This window comes from Gopherus flavomarginatus, chromosome 23 (assembly GCF_025201925.1).
Source record: "Gopherus flavomarginatus isolate rGopFla2 chromosome 23, rGopFla2.mat.asm, whole genome shotgun sequence".
In the NCBI taxonomy this organism is placed as follows: Eukaryota; Metazoa; Chordata; order Testudines; family Testudinidae; genus Gopherus; species Gopherus flavomarginatus.
Window position 1 is genome coordinate 4,072,886 of NC_066639.1, and position 21,221 is coordinate 4,094,106.

General features: G+C 47.5%; 1 protein-coding gene and 1 long non-coding RNA gene across 8 annotated transcripts in view; both read left to right on the forward strand.

Moving 5' to 3' along the window:
• LOC127039428 (zinc finger protein 7-like) overlaps positions 1–21,221 on the forward strand; it is a 121,313-nt gene continuing 100,092 nt past the window's right edge. For 2 of the 7 annotated variants that reach the window (XM_050933177.1, XM_050933179.1), the window contains exons 1-3: positions 12,779–12,883; positions 14,471–14,597; positions 18,493–18,609. In XM_050933177.1, the coding sequence (XP_050789134.1) occupies positions 12,794–12,883; positions 14,471–14,597; positions 18,493–18,609 (334 nt within the window). In that variant the 5' untranslated portion in view covers positions 12,779–12,793. Of the gene's footprint in view, positions 127–1,104; positions 1,222–11,117; positions 11,201–12,778; positions 12,884–14,470; positions 14,598–18,492; positions 18,610–21,221 lie in introns of those variants that run through there. The other 5 variants (XM_050933176.1, XM_050933178.1, XM_050933180.1 and 2 more) reach the window with 4 other exon arrangements.
• LOC127039516 (uncharacterized) lies at positions 19,209–20,522 on the forward strand. Its single transcript, XR_007771094.1, has 2 exons — positions 19,209–19,306; positions 19,559–20,522. It is a non-coding gene; the product is annotated as an uncharacterized LOC127039516 (long non-coding RNA).

The following is a 21,221-nucleotide window of genomic DNA, read 5'->3' on the forward strand; positions in this document are numbered from 1 at the left end:
ACTCTCCGTGGACCGGAAGTGACGCTGGGTGGGAGAGAAGAAAACGAGTTGCAAGCGCGCGCGGGCCGCTCCGGCTCTGCCTGGCTCGCGCGGGGCCGTTGGAGCCTCTCCCGGGGCCGGAGAAGGGTTTGTGCCGTTGGGCTCTGGGCATGCGCAGATCGCGGAGGGCGAGAGTCCCGCATTAACCCCCCGTGGGGCCGGGCGGGGGCTGGGAAAGGGGCGGGGGGGAAATGTCTGTGCAGCCCGGACATGGCCGAGGGGGGGGGAGCAGGTGACCCCCGAGGAGCGGGGAGAGAAAGGGGGGGGCTGAGATCCCCTCGGATTTACCGCTGCCCCCCCCCGTGGGGACCCCCCTCCTCTCCCGTCCTGCCCCCTTTCTCCCTAGAGAGCAACGAGCAGCACCCAGGGTGACCCCCCCTCCCCCAAACCCCTGAGAAGTTCCCTGTTCCCCTCCCCCCATTGTGCCCCATTTTCTCTGCCCTTCGCCAATGGCCAGTTCAGATCTCAGGTTTGGGGTGTTTCCCCCATTTTCACCCGCAGGGATTTGTCCTTGTGTGGGTGGGAAATGGTTCCCCCGAGTGATTTCTGAGCTGGGCAGAGGTTGGGGGGGCCCTGAGACAGGGACACCTCTGGGTTGGGGGGGCCCCCTCTCTGCTGGCAATAGGGCGTGGGAGGGGAGGGAGGAGCAAGTGTCCCCCATTGAGATGGCCAAGCCCCAGGTTTCCCAGTCCAGTTACTCCTCCCCCCATCACCTGCTAGTCACATTCCCAGACCCCATTGCCAGCCCCTCCCCACAGCCAGCGACCTTCTGACTCCAGCCCCGCTCCTTTCCCCAGTGAAAAGACATCACCCAGGGCTCCCTCCTGGCCCTGTGAGTGTGAGGCAAGTAGAATCAGTCCCATTCTGTTGTTGATTCAATGTCCCTGTATAATCCCCTCCAATTTCCCCTCTTCTCTCTTAAACTGTTGAATGGTGACATAAAATCTCCCCACATGTTGATGCTTGTCCCTTATATTGGCAAATATTCAGCTTGTGCCCCATTTTCTCCTCAGTTGTGAAATACGGATATTGAATTCTCAAAAATCTTCCCACTTTTCTCTCCAGGTGTGTGACTGAGATCAGGGCTCCTATCGTACTGAGTGTGGCCCTGTTCTGCAAGGCGCTGCGGGGACCCCAGCTGAGATCTGGGCCTTGTTCTGCCAGGCACTGAAGAGACCCCAGGTGAGATCAGACCCCAGTGTTGTCCAGGTAAAACTGAGACCTGCACTAAAATCACGGTCCCCCTTGTGCCAGGCAGCGCATGACTGTGACCCAAACAGCTGCCTCCATTGTTCTGAGTACTTCAGAGACCTCGACTGAGATCTGTGTCCCCGTTGGGCCTGGCATTGCACTGACCGTAACGAAGATCACACCCCACCCCTGTACTGTGCACTGCACAGACCCTGACAGAGATCCTGCCCCCACATTTTGCCAGTTGCTGCAGGGGCCCTAAACAAAATCAGGGCTCCTGTAATGCTGGGAGCTGCAGAGTCCCCAACTGAGATCAGGCTTCCTGTTGTGCAGGGCTCTGCACAGACACTGACCAAGATCAGGGTCCCCATTCTGACAGGTGCGGAAAAGACACCAAGGGTATCTCTACACTGCCATTAAAACCCCCCACTGGCCCTTCCCAGCTGACTCAGGCTCACCAGGCTCAGGCAAAGGGGCTGTTTAATTGCAGTGTAGATGTCTGGGCTCAGGCTGGAGCCAGGCTATAGGATCCTGCGAGGTGGGAGGGTGCCAGACCTTGGGCTGCAGCCCCAGCCGGAACATGGACACCACAATTAAACAGCCCCACAGCCTGAGCCGTGTGAGCCCAAGTCAGCGGGCACAGGCCAGCTGCCGGTGTCTGACTGCAGTGTCGACATGCCCACAGGGACAGAGAGGCCTTGCCACAAAAAGCTGAAAGGCCAAATAGGCCAATGGTGGGAGGCGACTCTCCATTTTACAGATGGGGAAACTGAAGCTCAGAGAGCTGAAGTAATTTGCTCAAGTTTGCATGGAGAATTTGTGGCAAAACTGGGAACTGAACCCAGATGGTTTCAGTTCTTGCCTCTCCCCTTATCCACAAGCCCAGCGTGTGTGTTCAGCGTTGTTCTGGCCTGTATCTGCCTTGCATTGGCTTCCAAGGGATACTGTGGAATTCCTTTCACTGGAGGTTTTTAAGACCAGGTTAGAGATACACCAGTCTGGGAATGTCTAGGGATACTTGGTTCTACCTCAGCACAGGAGGCTGGAGTAGATGACCTCTCAAGATCCCTTCCAGGCCTGCATTGAAATAATTCTCTTTTGTGCTGTGTCCTGTTCTACGCTGAGCTGTTTTGCATGTTGCATTTTGGAACTGTGATTGCACCATGTTGTGTTGCATAGTTTTATGGTGCGTTGTTTTGCCTCAGCTTGTTTGGTGTCTATGTTGTGTTGGTTTGAGTTGAGCTATTTTGCATTGTGTACTTTTGTCCTAAGGTGTGTTAGTTTGCATCGTGTTGCTTTCTTCTCCTTAGTATTGTGTCATTTTATGCTGTGCAATGTAGTTTTTTGTTTTGTTGTTGTTTTTTGAATGGCTTGACATCATGTTGTTGTGCAGTTTTTCTCTGTATGTTGTTTTATGCATATATATCGCATAGCATCCTTGAAATGTAGGGCTAGATAGGACCTCAAGATGTCATCAAGTCCAGCTGTCTCTGCCGAGGCAGGGCCAAGTATATATTGATTATCTGTGACAGAGGTTTGTCCTACCTGTTCTTAAAAACTTGCAGGAAAAGAGACTCCACAGCCCCCCTTGTAAGACTATTCCAGAGCTGAAGTACCTCAGCTCTGGTGACACGCACACAGATTTTAGTGGTGAGCAGCTGTGGAGAGAGAGGAGACCCCAGTGAGTGGGCAGCTGGGTAAAGAGACTAAAGTTGGGAGGAGAAACATTGATGTGTGCAAGGTCTGTGACAGAGCTAAAACTAGATCCCAGTTCTAGTGCCACCGTCCTGCTGTTCTGGGCACTGAACGTCTCTGCCATACTGGTGTTTTAGGCACTGGTGCAAATCCTTAGTACAGACAGACTTTTCACTAGTGCACTCTGGCACTGGTGCACCATATCCCTGTTTGAAGGTTTAAAGTGGTGGGAGTGGAGGGCAGTGACCTCACAGAGGCCTGGGGCTGGCTGACCAGTGCAGCTGGTAAGGGAGGGGCAGCAGTGAGTGCTGGAGGTATGAGCCAGGAGCACAGCCCCACAGGACTGGACACTGACTTCTCCTGACTCATGACACACACACCCAGCTGTGTGCAGGGACCGCAGCTGAGCTGCCCTGCCAAGACAGCCTGTGCATCCGTGGACAAACCATCTCTTCCTGCAGCCTAATACAATGGGGTGTGGGGACCGTTCCAAGCTGCGGGTGATGTGGCTCTGGCGTTAACGGTGTATGTTCCTGGCTCTGTCCCTGACCTGCTTGGTGACCTTGGGGAAGTCACAGCCCCTCTCTGTTTTCCTCCTACCAATTGTCTCTTTGGATTGTGATCTCTTTGGGGCAAGGACTGTCCCTCTCTGTCTGTGCAGTGCCCAGCAGAATGGGGGTGCTGATCTCAGTCAGGTTCTCTGCCATGTGCTGCACGATGGGGCCCTGATCTCCATCAGTGTCTGTGCAACACAAAGCACAGTTTATAGACTCAGAGACATTAAGGGCAGAAGGTAGAGGTGTATTTCAGATGAGGTCTCATCAGTGCCTTTTATAACAGTACTAACCCTTTCATGTGTCTGCTGGAAATACCTCACCTGATGTATCCTAGGACTGCATTAACCTATTTCATGACTGCATCACATTGGCAGCTCATAATTATCCTTTGATCAACCAGTCTCCTCTGTCACTTCCAATCGATAAATCCCCAGCTTATTGCAAAATTATACACTTGGGGACTAACAACTAGAATTTGTGCACTATTCATTTTCATCCCATTTCTATTACTCCAGCTTTCAAGGACATGCAGATTTTCTTGTATGATTTTCCTGTCCTCCTCCATATTGGCAATCCCTCCCGGCTTTGTGTCCCACTCCCACTTCTTGTGCCAAGATCACTAATAAAAGTGTTGAGTAAGATTGGTCCCAAGACTGATCTGAGGAACTCCACTTGTAACTCCCTCCAGCCTGACAACTCACCGTTCAATATGATCCCCTTGTAGACTCCTCTTGAACCAATTCTTTATTGACCTTTCGGTTCTCATATTGATCCCCATTTTCTCCAATTTAACAAATAGTTTCCCATGTGGAACTGTATCAAAAACCTCACTCACGTCCAGATCAGGTTTCTGTGGCACAGTCCACCTTTTGTAACACCATGTTTTATTGATTTATAGTGCTGAAGGCTGGGAGGAAGCGTTAGCAATAGGCTGAGAATGGCCATGTGGAGGTAGGGGAGGGGATGGCAGACAGTGGGGAGGTGTGAGGGGATGCGGCATTGGAGGTGTATCAGGGAATGTGTTTTGTAGGAGTCCATGTCTCTGCTTCCTGTGGCTGTGGTGCTTTCCATACCAAAGCAGCATGTCAGCAGAGCAGACGCACACGCCGTAGCTCTGCCTGGAATACGCAGTGTTCACTGCCAGATGGGCTGGGTGATTTTCCAGGGACCCAGCTTGATATGCCTGGCCGGGGTGGGTTCAGTTGGACTGGGATCTGGGGCTCTGATAATTTGTGATGTTCCTTTTTGCATAGTCAGTTCTTTCCATTTATTGTTTTACCCCCACCTATGCCCGATGCCGCTCTCTTCTTAACTTGCTTCAGTTATTTCACTTCCAGTTTTTAAATAGGATCTAAGAATTGCAACGCTGAATGAAAGATAAACAAACAGAACCATTTGAATGTTGACCCATAGCTAGTAGAACTGTACCTAGTGACGGTCGGCTGTAATGACCGGGTTCCCTATAGCATTTTCTGGCTGGGCGAATAAAGCAGTGTCAAAGAGCCAAATGCGCGCTTTTAGGGTGAGAGGGCTCGTCAGGTGTTTGCTCTCTAAGGAACATGTCACCGGCCAGGGCTTGCAGTCGTTCAGGAGAGGTGCGCTGGGTTGTATTTAGGAATCTCAAAATAAAAGGTTAAGACGGTTGGTTCGCAATATCCATTGAAATCTTGCAAACAATTATACAAAAGGACCCTACTGCTGTTAAAAGAACATGGTATTAATACTAATTCAAAACTGACATTAAAATTAGGAGAGAAACGCTTGAGAAAGGAACTAACACCTACGTACCATTTCTTAATGCCTAAAATTTTGACACTCCTCACACCATCTTTTTTTAAAAGCGATGCCCAGCACAGTCAAGTTAATGAATGAAAGCACACCCATTATTCACTGCTTTGTGTTGCATGAGCATCTGATTAAACACCTAATTAAAACTGTACCACTGTAAGTGGAAATGCATCAACCCAGCTTAGCTCCAAGGTGTTTAGATGGGAATGAAAAGTTTCTAAATTATATACATGGCAGAATGGTTAATGGGGAAAATGCTCTGAAATGCCTCTACCCAGTCCTGTTGACTTCTTCTCTTAAACCCTCCATGAGTTCTGGCCTCTTGGTCAACTTGGCTCCCAATCTCAAATCAGCTCAAATCAACGATTTATCCCAGTTACTGACTCTGGGAGGGGGGAGAGAGGAGAGGCTGAGAGGGCGTTTGTTCTTAGGGCCATGTTCAACCCTGGTAGGCTCCATGTTACCTCATCCTCCACCCGCCTCCATGTGTCTCTGCTCATGTGTCAGTGTGTCACCTTCTGATCATAATGCCACTGACCTCAGGAGAGCACCCAGACAAGAGCTACATCACAAGAGGGTTATGGTACTGAGAGCAAAATACATCACTGGGACGGAGTAATTATCCTGAAACTTCCAGTCTAGGAAGTGAAAGAATTCAAGTATTTCATTACTTAAAATTATGTTTGAAATGATTACATTTTTATGAATAAATTGCTGCAAATGCTGATTTCACTGTACACAGACACACATGAAAAAATATTTGTATAAGTAATATACAGAAATGCTTCTGGAAAAAGTGGAGTTTGATATAAGAATATTTACACTGTATATTTTGCATGTGACATTGACAATTTCGCTTTGAAGAGTTATATGATTTGGCTTTTGGAATCTCAGCAGTTACTATAATTAAATAATTGTTGTCCGAGGACTCCCATAACTTCCCACAACTCTGAACATTGAAATTGTAAACATTGAAAAAAGGGCTTAAAAATAAATATCACTATCTGTTGAAATTAAAAGAAAGAAATAGACAAAATGAATTTTGTCAAACCCACTTAACCGCAATTGCAATATGTTAGGGGATGGAAATTCACAACTAAGGGACCCAACATTAATTCTGCCCCATTGTGATGCCAGGTAATCTCCGTAGGGCTATGAATTAGGCATTTTAGTGTATAAAGTTCCAGGTTACAAATGGGTATGATCTAAAGACACATGAGATCTTTTCCTCAGGATATCACCATCACTGGGTTGTTTCTCTTATTGGTAATTCCCAGAAATGAACAGATTATTAACATTTTGTCAGTTATGAAGTGGCCATTTCAGATTTCTGGGGAGTGTCTGTTATTTTGCACTAGGGGCCAGGTCCTTGGAGAGATGGAACCTTGGTTTCATTTTAACTTCTCCATGCTCAGCAGCTTCTGGAATTTGGTTCAAAGTATTTACGTGTTTCCCTGCCCTGGTGTTAAAAGTGCTGCTGTAGAAAGTGGGAAAGGGCAGGAACTGACTGCAGGATCAGTAGCTGAGTCCCTTAGATATTTATAGCTCATCGGAAGGAGGACGGGGATTGGTGGGTGTCTGGGGATTTAATAATAAACACAGAAATATCATTGTTCTTAGTGAATTTTCATCTTCTAATTCCCATAACCCACTAATTATCCCTGGCTGCCCCCGGCCGTCTGGGGAGGGAGAACTAGTAAATTCCTGTGGCCAGTGTGGAACCTAAGGCCCAAGGATCTTTCCGTGTCTGACTCAAAGTCACCCAGAGTGAAATTCACTTCACTGGATAAATCCCTAGTTGCTGAGCTCTGCAGAGGGGTGGGGAGGTGAATTCCATCCCCTATTCGTGATCATGGACCCCCCTCCAATTCTCACCCTGATCTCAGACACTACCCCAACCTTCCCCTGCAGTGATGGACCCACTTGATGCTGCCAGAGCCATCTGCCATGGGACCTAGAGAGGACAGAGGCGCAGCTCCAGAACTGCTCCCTCTGCCCATAGCCCCCAAGCTGTGCTAGAATTGCCCTGACTTTCCAATCTGCAGATCGGTCCAGCTGTACCCAGCCCGTGCACCCGCCACACAGAAACTGTCACAACAAACATGCCAGGATTGGGAAAGACCATCTGGGGCTGGCTGCAGTTTCTCTTTGCTGTTGTGAGGGGAATGGGGTGGTCCCTCATATAGGATCCAAACATACCCAGGGGCAGAAGGGAAATGTAGTTTCTTCCAGGGGTTGGAAATGTTTGATTTTGAGTCCTGAGCTCTGTCTTCCTGTTTGTCTCCTTCTGCCACTTTCAGATCTCTTGGACAGACAAGGTGGGTGAGGTAATTTTTTTAGAACTAATTAAAAATACCTCTTTGCTATCCTGGGACCAACATGGGTACAACAACTTTCCCCTTTGTACCCCCTCCCCATCTCGTCTCCCCCTCAGCTGAAGCTGTCCCATGTGCTAGGAAAATAAGAGTTCAGTCCTGTAACTGGATTGGGTCTTGCCAGCACTAATGAGAGTGAAAGCCTGTGTGCATTAATGACAGCAGCAGGGACTCGACACATAGGGAGAAGAGATGGGAGTGAGCAGGTTATGTTTGTGGCAGGTGTGCGTCCTCATGTGGGAATTCTGCACCGCTGTGTATGCACAGAATTCACGTCCAGCACAGAATTTCTTTTTTTTGGCTTGAAGAAGATACATTCTGCCTGAGAAGTGCTACAGTTCTGCCTTTCACCCTCCAGAGGCCCCTGTGGCACCAGAACACCCAGCATTCATCTGGGTTCATCTTGGTGGTGGTTTGTTGCCCCAAGCTATACCCCAAATGAGAAGAGAGTTAGTGGATGGAACTTGGGAGAGTCCCGAGACACGGCTGCCTCTGGAGGTGGGGACAGGGTGGTCATTCTCTACTCGCAAGAGGGTGTGGAAAGGGCACAGGAGGAGCAAGTGTCCCCTATGTAGACTGCCCAGCCCCAGATTATCCAGTCCCAGACGCTTCTTCCCCCACCATACCCCAAACCCCTTCACCCCTCCAACCATCAATTGCCAGTCTTCCCTCGCTGCTAGCGCTTCCTGACTGGCAGAGACCTTCTAAGCCAGTAGTGTGTCAGGGCTCAACCTTCTGGCTGAGTCCTCAAGGCACTTTCTTCCTCTCTCGGGGTGCCATGCCACAGGGGCCCCACAAATCTACATTGCTCAGGCTTTGGCTTCAGCCTCAGATAGGGGCTCAGGGCCCTGGACTTCAGCCCCATGCGCTGGGACTTAAGCTTTCTGCCCTGGGCCTCAGTGAGTCTAATGCTGGCCTTGCTTGGCGCCCGCCCTGAAACCTTCTAGTGGCCCCCAGGCGACCCAGGTCCCCTGGTTGAGAACCATTGCCTTAGCCCACGAATCACAGCAATGTTCAGGTTACTACCAGTCATAGAATCATAGAATTTCAGGGCTGGAAGGAACCTCAGGAGGTATCTAGTCCAACCCCCTGCTCAAAGCAGGACCAATCCTCAACTAAATCATCCCAGCCAGGGCTTTGTCACACCTGACCTTGTCCCAAAGGACCAGTCACTTACTGAGGTCAGTTGAATCTTAGATCTCACAACAAAGACAATACTTGTAGCCAGTCCTGTAATAACCTGTATTAAGACTTATTTAAAAGGAAACAAGAGTTGTTTACAAAGTTAAAGCATGTAATCCTATAGATGGAGACAAGTTACAGTCTTAAATTTCAAAAGGTAATAGAAGCCTCTATAATAAGCAAGCCCTATATCTTCCTTAGGACTAACCCAGGCTAATCAGCTGGGGATCTCTTGCTTATGCCTAGAAACTTTGCCCCCCAGAGTCCAAGCAGCATACAGATAAATCAGTTCCTTCTGTTTGGGGTTTTTTATCCCCTTCTTGCCAGTGTGCTCTGAGCTGCAAACTCAGCTAATGGGAAGTCAAGAGCACAACAACAGTCTTTTGTCGTCTTTAACATCCCATAATAGTCTATCTGGTGTTGATGAACCTTTCCTGTCAGGCAGGATGTAATGCATTTGGTTGCCAGTCAGCACTTCACCTAGATAAAGTCTCTTTCCTGTCTGGTGATTTACAGAGCCACAGAGGCTCACAATGCAACTAGTCAGATATTAACCCAGGCAGCAACTCACAAGCATTCAATAAAGTGTAAACGCATTCTTATAATCCTAATCCCTAATACACAAGTGAGTCAGACTGATTCCAGCTATGTTTTTGTCCCTGTTCAATGAAGACATTGGGGCTTTTGCAAGAGCTAACACCTCATCTACCAGTGTCACAGGCAGGATGGGCAGGGATAGTATCTCTAGCCTCTGTTTGCCAGAAGCTGGGAATGGGTGACGAGGTGGATCATTTGATGATTACCTGTTCTGTTCATTCCCTCTGAAGCACTTGGCATTGGCGATTGAGCTAGATGGACCATTGCTCTGATGCAGTGGGCAGCTCTGAACGTTCTTACGTTCACTGTCTCTGTCAGGAGTATCTACTCATTTGGACTCACTGTGGAGCCACAGAAAGAAACAAGATGTTCTGAGGCAAGAAGGCCCAGTCTCAGAGCCCCAGGGGTCATGCTTCCCAAAAGCTAAAACTAGGCCCAGCCCATGAAAGGGGCACTTGCAGGAGAGACTGTATAAAGGCTGGAGCATCAAACAGCTTTGTAAACCTGAGAGAGCTGCCTTGGGAACAGTGACAGGGGGAATTCCCCAGAGTGACTCCTTTGATTCTGCTCTTCTCTGGCCTTTGGTTCATAGAATTATAGAACTGGAAGGGGACCTCGAGAGGTCATCTAGGCCAGTCCCCTGCACTCAAGGCAGGACTCAATATTATCTAGACAATCCCTGACAGGTATTTGTCCTGCCTGCTCTTAAATATCCCCAGTGATGGAGATTCCACAACCACCCTAGACAATTTATTCCAGTGCTTAACCACTCTGACATTCAGGAAGTTTTTTTCCTAGTCTCTATCCTAAACCACCCTTGCTGTAATTTAAGTCCGTTGCTTCTTGTCTTATCCTCACCGATTCAGAAGAACAATTTTTCTCTGGCATCCTTGTAACAAACTTTTATGTACTTGAAATCTGTGATCGTGTCCCCTCTGAGTCTTCTGCAGACTCAACAAACCCAGTTTTTTCAATCTTCCCTCATTGGCCATGTTTTCTAAACCTTTATTCATTTTTATTACTCTTCTCTGAACTTTCTCCATTTTGTCCACATCTTTCCTGAAATGTGGTCCCCAGAACTGGACACACTACTCCAGTTGAGACCTAATCAGTGCGGAGTAGAGCGGCAGAATTACTTCTCGTGTCTTGTTTACAATACTTCTGCTAATACATCCCGAAATGATATACTTACTGTTGCAAAAAAAGTGTAACTCTGTTGACTCATATTCTGCTTCTAATCCACTATTATCCCCAGATCCGTTTCCACAGCACTCCTTCCTTGGCAGTTATTTCCCATTTTCTATGATTGTTCCTTCCTAAGCGCTGTACTTGCATTTGTCGTTATTGAATTTCATCCTATTTACTTCAGACCATTTCTCTAGTTTGTCGAGATGATTTTGAATTTCAGTTCTATCCTCCAAAGTCCTTGCAACCCCTCCCAGCTTGGTATCGCCTGCAAATTTCATAAGTGTAACAGAGAGACTCTGCTACTGGGAGGGTTTCACCATGTGTCAGAGGGTTACGCCCTGGTAGGAGGGGGCTAGATCTGTACTGGAATAAGGTCACTCTGTGCTTCCCAGTGTGGCAGAACCTAGAATGTCCATTAGCAGGGGAAATCCTGGGGGGAATCAACATGTGGAAAGGAGAGAAACCCTGTCTGAATTCTCTCACATTGCCCTTCTCACCCTGGCAGGCTGCAGAATAACGTCCACGTTTTGCTCCAGATCATCCCATCCTCCCAGGGGGAAGGCAATGGCTGCAATGGAGCTGGCTCATGTAAGGGATTCTCAGGGAGCTGGTGGTGGGTTCTGCTTGGAGGGAGAGAAGCGGTAAATGTATAGGAGGGTGGGAGCCAGTGATGAGCTGCCAAAATATTAACAACAGGTTCCTTCCTCCTCACTTCATGAGGGGCTCATGCCCCCCCTGGGGTCGTGCCCCAATCCAACCCCCCCTGTTTCTTGACACCCCCCCCCAGGGACCCCTGATCCATCCCCCCCTTCCCTGTCCCTGACTGCTCCCTGCCACCCCATCAAACCCCTCCTCTCATTCTTGATGCCCCCTCGGAACCTCTGCCCCATCCAACCATCCCTTCTCTCTGTCCCTGACTACCCCCCACCACCTCATCCAAACCTTGCTCCTTCCTGACTGCCCCCTGGGACCCTTGCCCCCATTCAATTCCCTTGTTCCCTGCCCTCTGACCGCCCCGACCCCTATCCACCCCCCACAACCCACCAAACACCCGCTCCCTGCCCCCTGACCACACTGCCTGGGGCCAGGACTGGGACAGCTCGGCCTGGACCGCGACGGGCGCCGCAGGACCCAACTCCCTGAGCCAGGCTGGAGCTGCTCGGCTGGGACCGGTGCTGCGGGGCCTGAGCTGGGCCGGATCGGAGCCGCTCGTCCGGGACCAGCCCCGAGCCAGAGGTGCTTAGACGGGACCTGGCTGGGGCGCTTGACCATGGCCAGGTGGAGCCGGACTGAGCCACGCGTGCCGTCGCCATCACCCCCCCCCGGACCAGGTTACCTGCCTGCTGCTTGTTTCAGGCTTCCCTTGAACATTTGGTTCGCAGGAAGCAGGGGATGGGGAGGAGAAGGAGGATGGAGCTTTCAGAGGAGAGGGGGAGGTGAGCTGGGGCCGGGGGCCGGGTGGACAACTGCCTGAGCCTTTGTTAAATTTAAAAGCTTTTTTAGAACCAGTAGTCCTGGGACAACCTGTTCTAAAAAGGCTTCTAAATTTAACAACCTGTTCATGCGAACCGGCTGGAGCTCACCACTGGTGGGATCTGCTAGACGTGGTGGGAGGCAGGAAATATCTTTAGTGGAGAAAGGGAAGGGGACAGGATGTGACAAAACTGCTGAGACTTGTGTACTTTAGGCTGTGATGGATTGTCACCCCGGGGTGCAGTCTGGGGGGCTTCTGGGAACCGCTGTGCCCTCTAACCCTCAAGCTGGGCTGGCCCTTCTCACACTGCTTTGCTGGAGATTCAGCCTGCCTCTCCAGGGCCTGTTATCACCCAACACGACAGCAGGTGGCTCCATGCAGCCAACTAAGCTACCTGAGTGCATTACCTAAGCCACTCAAGGAGAGAGAGAAGACAACAGCCAATTTCCCAGCGATAAGTGTTAGCAAACAGATCAAAGCAGATTACCTAGCAAATAACCGAAAACTCAAACCAAACCTAACATACTATTTGGATAGAATTTCAGTTAGCAATTTCTCGCCCTGACTGATGATACAAGCAGTCCACCAAGTTTCCATACACAAGCTAGAAATCCCTTTACCCTGGAACCAGCACTTCCCCCAGTTCGGTCTTTGTTCCTCAGGTGTTTCCAGGAGTTCTCTTGTGCGTGGAATGAGGCCAAGAGCTGATGTCACACTCCACCTTATGTAGCTTTTCCATATGGCAGGAACCCTTTGTTCAAACCTCAGTTCCCAGTCCAGTTTGTGGAAAAATACAGGTAGCAAAATGAAGTTCATTGTCATGTGATCTGGTCACATGCCCTGCTGAGTCACAGTAGCCATGACTCCTAGGCTGGCTGAACCGTTCACAGGAGGGCTAAGCTCTTCCACAGTCCATTGTCTTTGTTGATGAGCCATGAACACTGTCTGGCTTCTTCATTGTTATACTTGAAAGGCTCGTTGTGGCTGTTAACCCAGAGTAAGCACATTTGAAAGATAGATACAGAGTCAGTATCCATAACACAGGTAAGATAATCATATTCAGCAAATGATAACTTTTCCAGTGACACTACACATGAGACACTTTGTACAAAATGAGTCATGTCCTAATCATATTATAATCCTGCCACTATGTTGAATATGGGCTGTAGTGTCAGATAGGTTGTAATTTCAAGGCACAGGCTTTGGGAATGAAACTTCCCCTCTTTGTGGAACAGGAAATAACCCTCCAGCCAGGGCTGGGACAGTTTCCCAGACTCCCAGTGCTGAAACCTGAACCTCCTGACACTGCATTAGTTACCCCCATCCCTAGTCTTTGTGGCAACTGCAAACTTTATCGGTGATGATTTTATATTCTCTTCCAGGTCATTGATAAGAATGTTAAATAGCACAGGGCCAAGATCCAATCCTTGCGGGAACCCGCTAGAAAGAAATCCGCTCGACCATGGTTCCCTATTTAAAATCTCAGTTTTTAATCTATTTAATGTATGCCATGTGTATTTTGTATCTTTCTAGTCAAAATATTGTGCTGAACCAACTCATGTGCCTACATATATTACTTCAGGACTATTAGCTGCAAGTAAACTTTTGATCTCATCCAATAAGGATATCCAGTTAGTTTGATAGGTTCTATTGTGTCTAAACCTTTTTAATGGGTACTAATTATATTACCCTCCTTTCTTTCTTAGTGAAATCCAGTATTGGCTGCTCCATTCTCTTGCCCAGTATCGATTTCAGACTGACACACTTGTAATTAGCTGCGTCATCTCTTTTATACTTTTTAAATATTGGCACTGCATTAGCTTTATTCCAGTCTTCTGGAATTTCCCAAGTGTTCCAAGTCCTAATTAAAATCAGCATTAACAGTCCACCATGCTCCTCCAGCACGTCTTTCAAAACTCTAATTATCTGGACCATTGTTAGGATTAATTTTGTCCTTTTAAAAACTTCTTTCTTATTTTCATTGGTTGATCATTGATTTCTGATAGCTTCCCTTGCGAACTTTCTACAATTCTGACCTTCGAACTTCTATTCTTTACTTTTGAGTTCCCCTTTCTTCCATATATTTTATTTGGAGAGTGTTGGGATTCCTACCAGGGAGCTACCAGCAGGCTCCAGAGACAGCCCCATCTCCTATATTAAGCTCTGGCTAGTAGCTATGTGATAAATGTGATGACCCTGCTTCCGTCTGTCAGCTGGGAGACACAAAGGTTCTCTCTTCCTCCTGGCTGCTCTAGGCAAGGGTGGGTGGGACTCTGTTAACATGTGCCTCCTGGAGCTTCCATTTCCCTGGTGCTGCTGTTCTGTGAATAGTTGGGTTGTGAGTGGGGCAGCAGGTCCTGAGTGTTGGACTCTTTCTTTTTCAGGGGCCGGTGACTTTCGAGGAGGTGGCTGTGTATTTCACTAGGGAGGAATGGGCTCTTCTGGACCCTGTTCAGAGAGCCCTCTACAGGGATGTCATGCAGGAGAATTATGAGACGGTGACCTCACTGGGTAAGAAGTCCTGTCCTCTGGGTTATTAGAAGCTGTGGGGTCTATAAAGAACCTGAGCAGTAATAACTTTATACCTTTATTCATCATTCAAGTTTTGACAAGTTTCTTTGTCCCCCTTTTTTTCCTTATCTCCCATACACTAGCAGGCAGCAGGGAGGGAGGAAGTAATAAGGGATGAGGAGGGAACACAAGAAGCTCCCAAGGCGCCGGGAGGTGGTGCCGGCTGCGAGTAATGGGAAGAAGCGGAGGGGAGTGTGGAGGAAGGGCACCCGTCATTGGGAGGGAGGAGAGGTCTGGGGACTGGAACTGTGGGGGATCCCAGACCTTTAACCCTGAATCCCTACCCAAACCTCAGGTAAATCCTAGGCTTCAGCATAACCACTCTCGCAAAGCCTCAACTTAATATAAGGCCCTGAACTGTAGCAAGCTTAGGCTACGTTTACTAAATCGTATCACTAAATCCACCACGGCTAGATCGATCTCAGAGCGTCGATCCCGGCTGTAGTGTCGAGCTGCCCTTAATAACCCATTTCTTTATGCTCACCTCTTTGCCTCCACGCATGTACCAAAATAATAAGTAATACTCTGATCATGGCATCTTACCATTAGCAAGTATAAAATTGCCCACAAGACGTGAGACTAGCTCATAGATCGTAAAATCAGGTCGGGGTCAAGAAGAGTGAGAGTTTGGAGGGAGTCTTGTCCCCCCTCTTCCCATCTGCAGCAGCCACGAGCTGTCTTCCCTCCAGGCTCCTTGGATCTTTGAACCTGTCCCTCCTGAGGTTACGTAGCCCAGTTCTTGTTTCTTATATTCTCCTTTTTCAGAAGAATTAGAGGCTGTTGCTCCTGAATGTTAGCGTTTAATTCCCCAGCCCTCTCCTCCCACTGGGGGAGTTTAATTCTCCCTCCCATTTCACCTGAGTCACTAGATTTCCTAATTCCCCAAAATGTGCTTTTGCAATGTCACAGTTCAGGGGTAGCTAAGCCTTTGACCTGCCTCCATGGTCTGCTCAAGGAATGGCCCCTCAGGTATCAGGCCCCTAGCCAGCCCCTCTCTATGGATAGGAACCCACATGCCTCTCCTTTTTGACCAGTGTGTGAGGATTGCAGCTTGTCCTCCACTGTGTTTGCCGGATTAACGTCCACTTCCTGTGCTTTGCTTTCTCTCCAGGGGCTGTGAGCAGTGTGTGTGAGATAGAGGTGGGACTTTTGGTGATACTTGTATGATGCCAATACACACCTCAGTTTCCTGCTGTGATTGGTATTGCCATGATTATAAAGAGCAGGAGACGTGAGGTGTTTTGTCACATAGCTGTCATGGGGTGATATGAATGGGTCATTTAGGACTCACTGGGAGTAACCTACATCAATCTAATACCCAACAGAGACAAGAGAATGACTGTCACCCAGGGCTCCCCAGATGATTCAGGGGGCCTGGGGTCTTTGGTGGTGTTTCCCCCTTATCTGCTCTGACACCGCAGAGCATTTTCCTCGTGTCCCCCTTACCAGCTGGAAGGAGGTTACTAGTGGAATTCCTCAAGGATCGGTTTTTGGACCAATCTTATTTAACCTTTTTAGTACTGACCTTGGCACAAAAAGTGGGAATGTACTAATAAAGCTTACGGATGACGCGAAGCTGGGGGGTATTGCTAACACGGAGAAGGACCAGGATAACATACAGGAAGATCTGGACGACCTTGTAAACTGGAGTAATAGTAATAGGATGAAATTTAATAGTAAAAAAGTGCAAGGTCATGCACTTAGGGATTAATAATAAGAAGGTAAGATTTACATTGGGAACGCATCAGTTGGAAGCAACAGAGGAGGAGAAGGACCTTGGGGTATTGGTAGATCACAGGATGACTATGAGCCGCTAATGTGATATGGCCGTTAAAAAAGCTAATGCGGCTTTAGGATGCATCAGGTAAGGTCTTTCCAGCAAAGATAAAAAGGTGTTAGTACCGTTATATAAGGCACTGATGAGACCCCACCTGGAATACTGTGTGCAGTTCTACTCTCCCATGTTTAAGAAGGATGAATTCAAACTGGAACAGGTTCAGAGACGGGCTACTAGGATGATCCGAGGAATGGAAAACCTGTCATATGAAAGGAGACTCAAAGAGCTTGGCTTGTTTAGTCTAGCCAAAAGAAGGCTGAGGGGGGATATGCTTGCTCTTTATAAATATATCAGAGGGATTAATATTAGGGAGGGAGAGGAATTATTTAAGCTTAGTACCAATGTAGACACAAGAACAAATGGGTATAAACTGGACACTAGGAAGTTTAGACTTGAAATTAGACGAAGGTTTCTAACCATTAGAGGAGTGAAGCTCTGGAACAGCCTTCCAAGGGGATTAGTGGGGGCAAAAGACATATCTGGCTTTAAGATTAAGCTTGATAAGTTTATGGAAGGGATAGTATGATGGGATAGCCTAATTTTGGCAATCGATCTTTGATTATCAGCAGATAAGTATGCCCAGTGGTTGATGATGGGATGTTGGATGGGATAGGATGGGATCTGAGTTACTGTAGAGAATTCTTTCCTGAGTGCTGGCTGGTGAGTCTTGCGCACATGCTCAGGGTTTAGCTGATCGTCATATTTGGGGTCGGGAAGGAATTTTCCTCCAGGGCAGATTGGTAGAGGCCCTGGAGGTTTTTCGCCTTCCTCTTCAGCGTGGGGCATGGATCACTTGCTGGTGGATTCTCTGCAGCTTGAGGTCTTCAAACCACAATTTGAAGACTTAATAACTCAGGGATAGGTTAGGGGTTTGTTATAGAAGTGGATGGATAGGATTCTGTGGTCTGCTTTATGCAGGAGGTCGGACTAGATGATCACATTGGTCCCTTCTGACCCTAGAATCTGTGAGTCTATGAGCTCTGATGCCGCAGAGCATTCGCCCTGTTTCCCTGTTCCTGTTCCCCCTCCTGTTTGACTCAGTTTATATAGTAATATTCTCAGCTATACCTTTGCTTAACCAATCATTGTACTGAAATTTAATTTACCAGTCCTAACACACTGAAACATAATTCTCTAACCAACTGTATCCCACTACCTAATTAACTTACACCTAGCAAAATTAATTATACAGCAGACAAAAACAATTAGAGAACCAGACTGATTAACATTGTAAAGCGGTGGCCATAAAGATAAAAGAATACAAAAAGGAGAGTTTCACAACCACAAGCATTGAGTAGTTATTTCTTGCCAAACCAGGCTGCTATCAAACTAAGTTTTCTTTAACCATCTTAAGATCTGTTTCTTTATCTGGTAGTGCTGGGCACTATCAGGACAGGATCATCTTCCTAACAGCCCAATAGCACCTTATTTCAATGTGACTGGTTTGGGATGTGAGGATGTGACCCTTTGCTTCCCAGCTTATGGCTGCCCCTGCTGCTTAATCAAAGGCCTTAGCCTAAGGAAAAGGCCTCAGACTGTCATGGTAAGAGAAGGCCCTTACAAATACAGACAGTGATTTTGATTCTTTGTTTTCATACTCCTGTAAGTAGCTCAGTGATAAAAATACCCCTAAGTTCTTAAACTATAGGCTTTACAGGCAGGCCTGAATATCTCTATTCTAACAGTGGGTTCTGTCCCTTATCCCATTCTGTGCCCGTCTTGTGTATTTAGATTGTAAATTCTTCAGGGCATGGGCCATCTACTATTCTGTGTTTGTACTTGTCCTAGCACAATGGGGACCCACTGTTAGTTGCTCCTTAGCACTAATGTAATGAATATGATTTATAATCATAATAACTCTCCTGCCTCTTTGAGCCAAGGAAGCTGGCCTTGGTATGTTACTGCTTAATAATGAGCTGGGGGTTAAAACCATGGACTATTCTTTGTGACAAGTATCCCACAAATTCCACTGACCTCCCTGGTTTTCTTTGCCTGCAGTAGGGTTTCCAGTTTCCAAACCTGATGTGATCTCCCAGGTGGAACGAGGGGAAGAGCAGTGGGTTCCAGACCTCCGTGGCTCTGAGAAAGAAGTGCTTCCAAGAGCTGCCTGCACAGGTGAGGACTTGATTAAACCAACTGTGTGGGAATGCAGGAAACATTTGGGGTGCCCTACAAAGACCCTGTGAGCTCTCCAAGTTAAGGATTGTTCCCTGAAGATGTGGAATCATTATGGCAGATGTCACTCATGGCTTCCCTCCTACTCTGACTGACAACTGGCAGCAGGTCGCTCCCCGAGCTCACTTTCCTCTGAATGTTCTCGTGAGATGCAGACCAAAACTGATCCCTTCCTCTCTCCTCTGGGGAAGGTTTTGGGGAAAATCAGCTCCTGATAGGTTTGATCTCTCCCACACATATTTTGGATTGTTCATCCCTTTTTCCATTCCTCTCTCTGAGATTGTCTTTCTTTTCGGTGCAGGTTGTGACCTGTGTCTGGATTCTCTCTGTCTCCCATCAGGTGATGGGATGGTGAGTGAGAATGAGGAGGAGAAACCCCATCAGGAAGATGCTGAGCAGAGAGAAGCACATGGAATATTATCAGGAAGATCCAAAGAGAATGTTTCCAGGAATTGTGCACTCCCAGAAAAACCAAAAGCCTGTGAGACTCAGGGGAGGCCAGAGGGAAACTTTAGTAGCCTCTCAGACCTAACAAGCGGTAGAGTCAACTTGGAAGAGACACGCTACAGGTGCCATGAGTGTGGGAGAAACTTCAATGAGTGCTCTGCCCTTATCAGACATCAGAGAATCCACACAGGTGAGAAACCTTATGCGTGCTCTGAGTGCGGGAAAAGCTTCAATCGGAGCTCTGCCCTGAACAGACATCGTAGAATCCACACAGGAGAGACGCCCTACACATGCTCTGAGTGTGGAAAAAGCTTTAGTTGGCGCTCAGCCCTTATCAGACATCAGAGAATCCACACGGGAGAGACGCCTTATACGTGCTCTGAGTGCGGGAAAAGCTTCAATCGGAGCTCTGCCCTGAACAGACATCATAGAATCCACACAGGAGAGACGCCCTACACATGCTCTGAGTGCGGGCAAAGTTTCAATCAGCACTCAAGGCTCATTAGACATCAGAAAATGCACAGGAGAGAGAATTGTAATAAATCCCTTGACTAGCGTTGGCAAAAACAAATTTTTTTTAAAAAAATCACATTAGTTAATTCCCACATAGTGATTTTTGTATCATCTTCACCGTGGTGTCTCAGCTCCACCAGATAAGTTGCTGCCTTCTGCCTTTTGCAGCTCATCCTTCTTTGGGGTCAGTCCTATGATCTTTTCTGTCAACTCCTTTCCTTTTGAGTCATAGGAGTGTGTATCCCTCCAGCCAGGAATGTTCATGAGTTTCAAGTTGGGGAAGAGGTTTGATCCCAGCAAGGTACACTGAGGCAAAAACTACCTGTGCCTTCCATCCACTAGGACTGTACATGGCGTTAGCTGCTCAAGTTAGTCATCTTAATGTAAAAAGTTGTAGTACAGATGCAGCCCAGGTGCAGTGGTTGGCATTAGCTTTCCCCTTGACCTGACCTAAACTCCATCACTTTTCCTAGTCTTAACTAACCCTGAGTATCAGGGTTATCCTGTTCCCCCATTTAAAAGCAATTGTTAGTCATCGAGTTCTCCCTTGGGGAACACATTGTTTCATTCTCAGTTGTTCTGATGTTGCTTCAGGTTGTGCTGGAGAGCAGATATTTTTATTATTATTTTCCGCATTTAAAATATATTGAACTATAACAAAGAGCAGGAACAGGGCAGGGATAGGGAAAAAAGTCATTTCCTCCTCTGTAACAACAGACATAGTTAGGGTAAGTCAGAGGGAGTCCCTTATTCCCCATAACTGTCCTTCAATCCGTGCTAGAACCTAAGAATCCTTTTCCTTTCCCCAGTTGTGGGATGGGAGACTTCCAAAAGTGCTCCCTGTGCTATAGCACATGGCTAAGCTCAGAGAATAAACCCCAAATCTCCCCTGAGCTTTGGTTTTTGAATTCTGTATTTCCGATTACTTCAATCCTGAGCATTGTGATTCTTTACCAGTTTCTCTAGCACTGTTCCTACCACTGTTTCTGTAACATATTTTGTTTTTTATGGGACAGGATTGTTATTCCTTTGCCTATCCCAACTTGGAAGGCCAGAGTGTCTGTTTTCTCTGGCCCCTCCCCACAAACAAATCTGACAGGGTTGAACCTGCCTGGAGCAAACAAAAGCCCCACCGGTCACACACACAAAGCAGATAGACATACACAAGACACAGAAGAAACTGAATAATTTGAGCTATCAACATTTCCACTTTCCCACAGCATGTTAGTTCTGAAGGTTGTTTTAATGTGTTTCTTTTCATGGAACCAGAACTGGGGAAAGAGAACACTGGAGTCCATGGAGTTACAGCAGGAAGGGATAAGTCTCATGATTTGTCACTAACCAAAGGCTTTGTAAACAGAACGATAATGTTACTGAATGGTCTGGCTAACCCTGCAGTTAGAAACAATCAGCTCTATGGGTGGTAAATTGACAGGCTCTGCTGCTGATCATGAAATAGCAGCTGTTGAAAGGTAATGTGCTTCTATTTTAATGCCTCTGGAAGTACAGAAAAACAATGATCTGTGTTAAAGGAAAGTTACCATTTCTCAGAACCCCAATTCCTATTGTGTGTGTACAGGAAGGTTTGAATG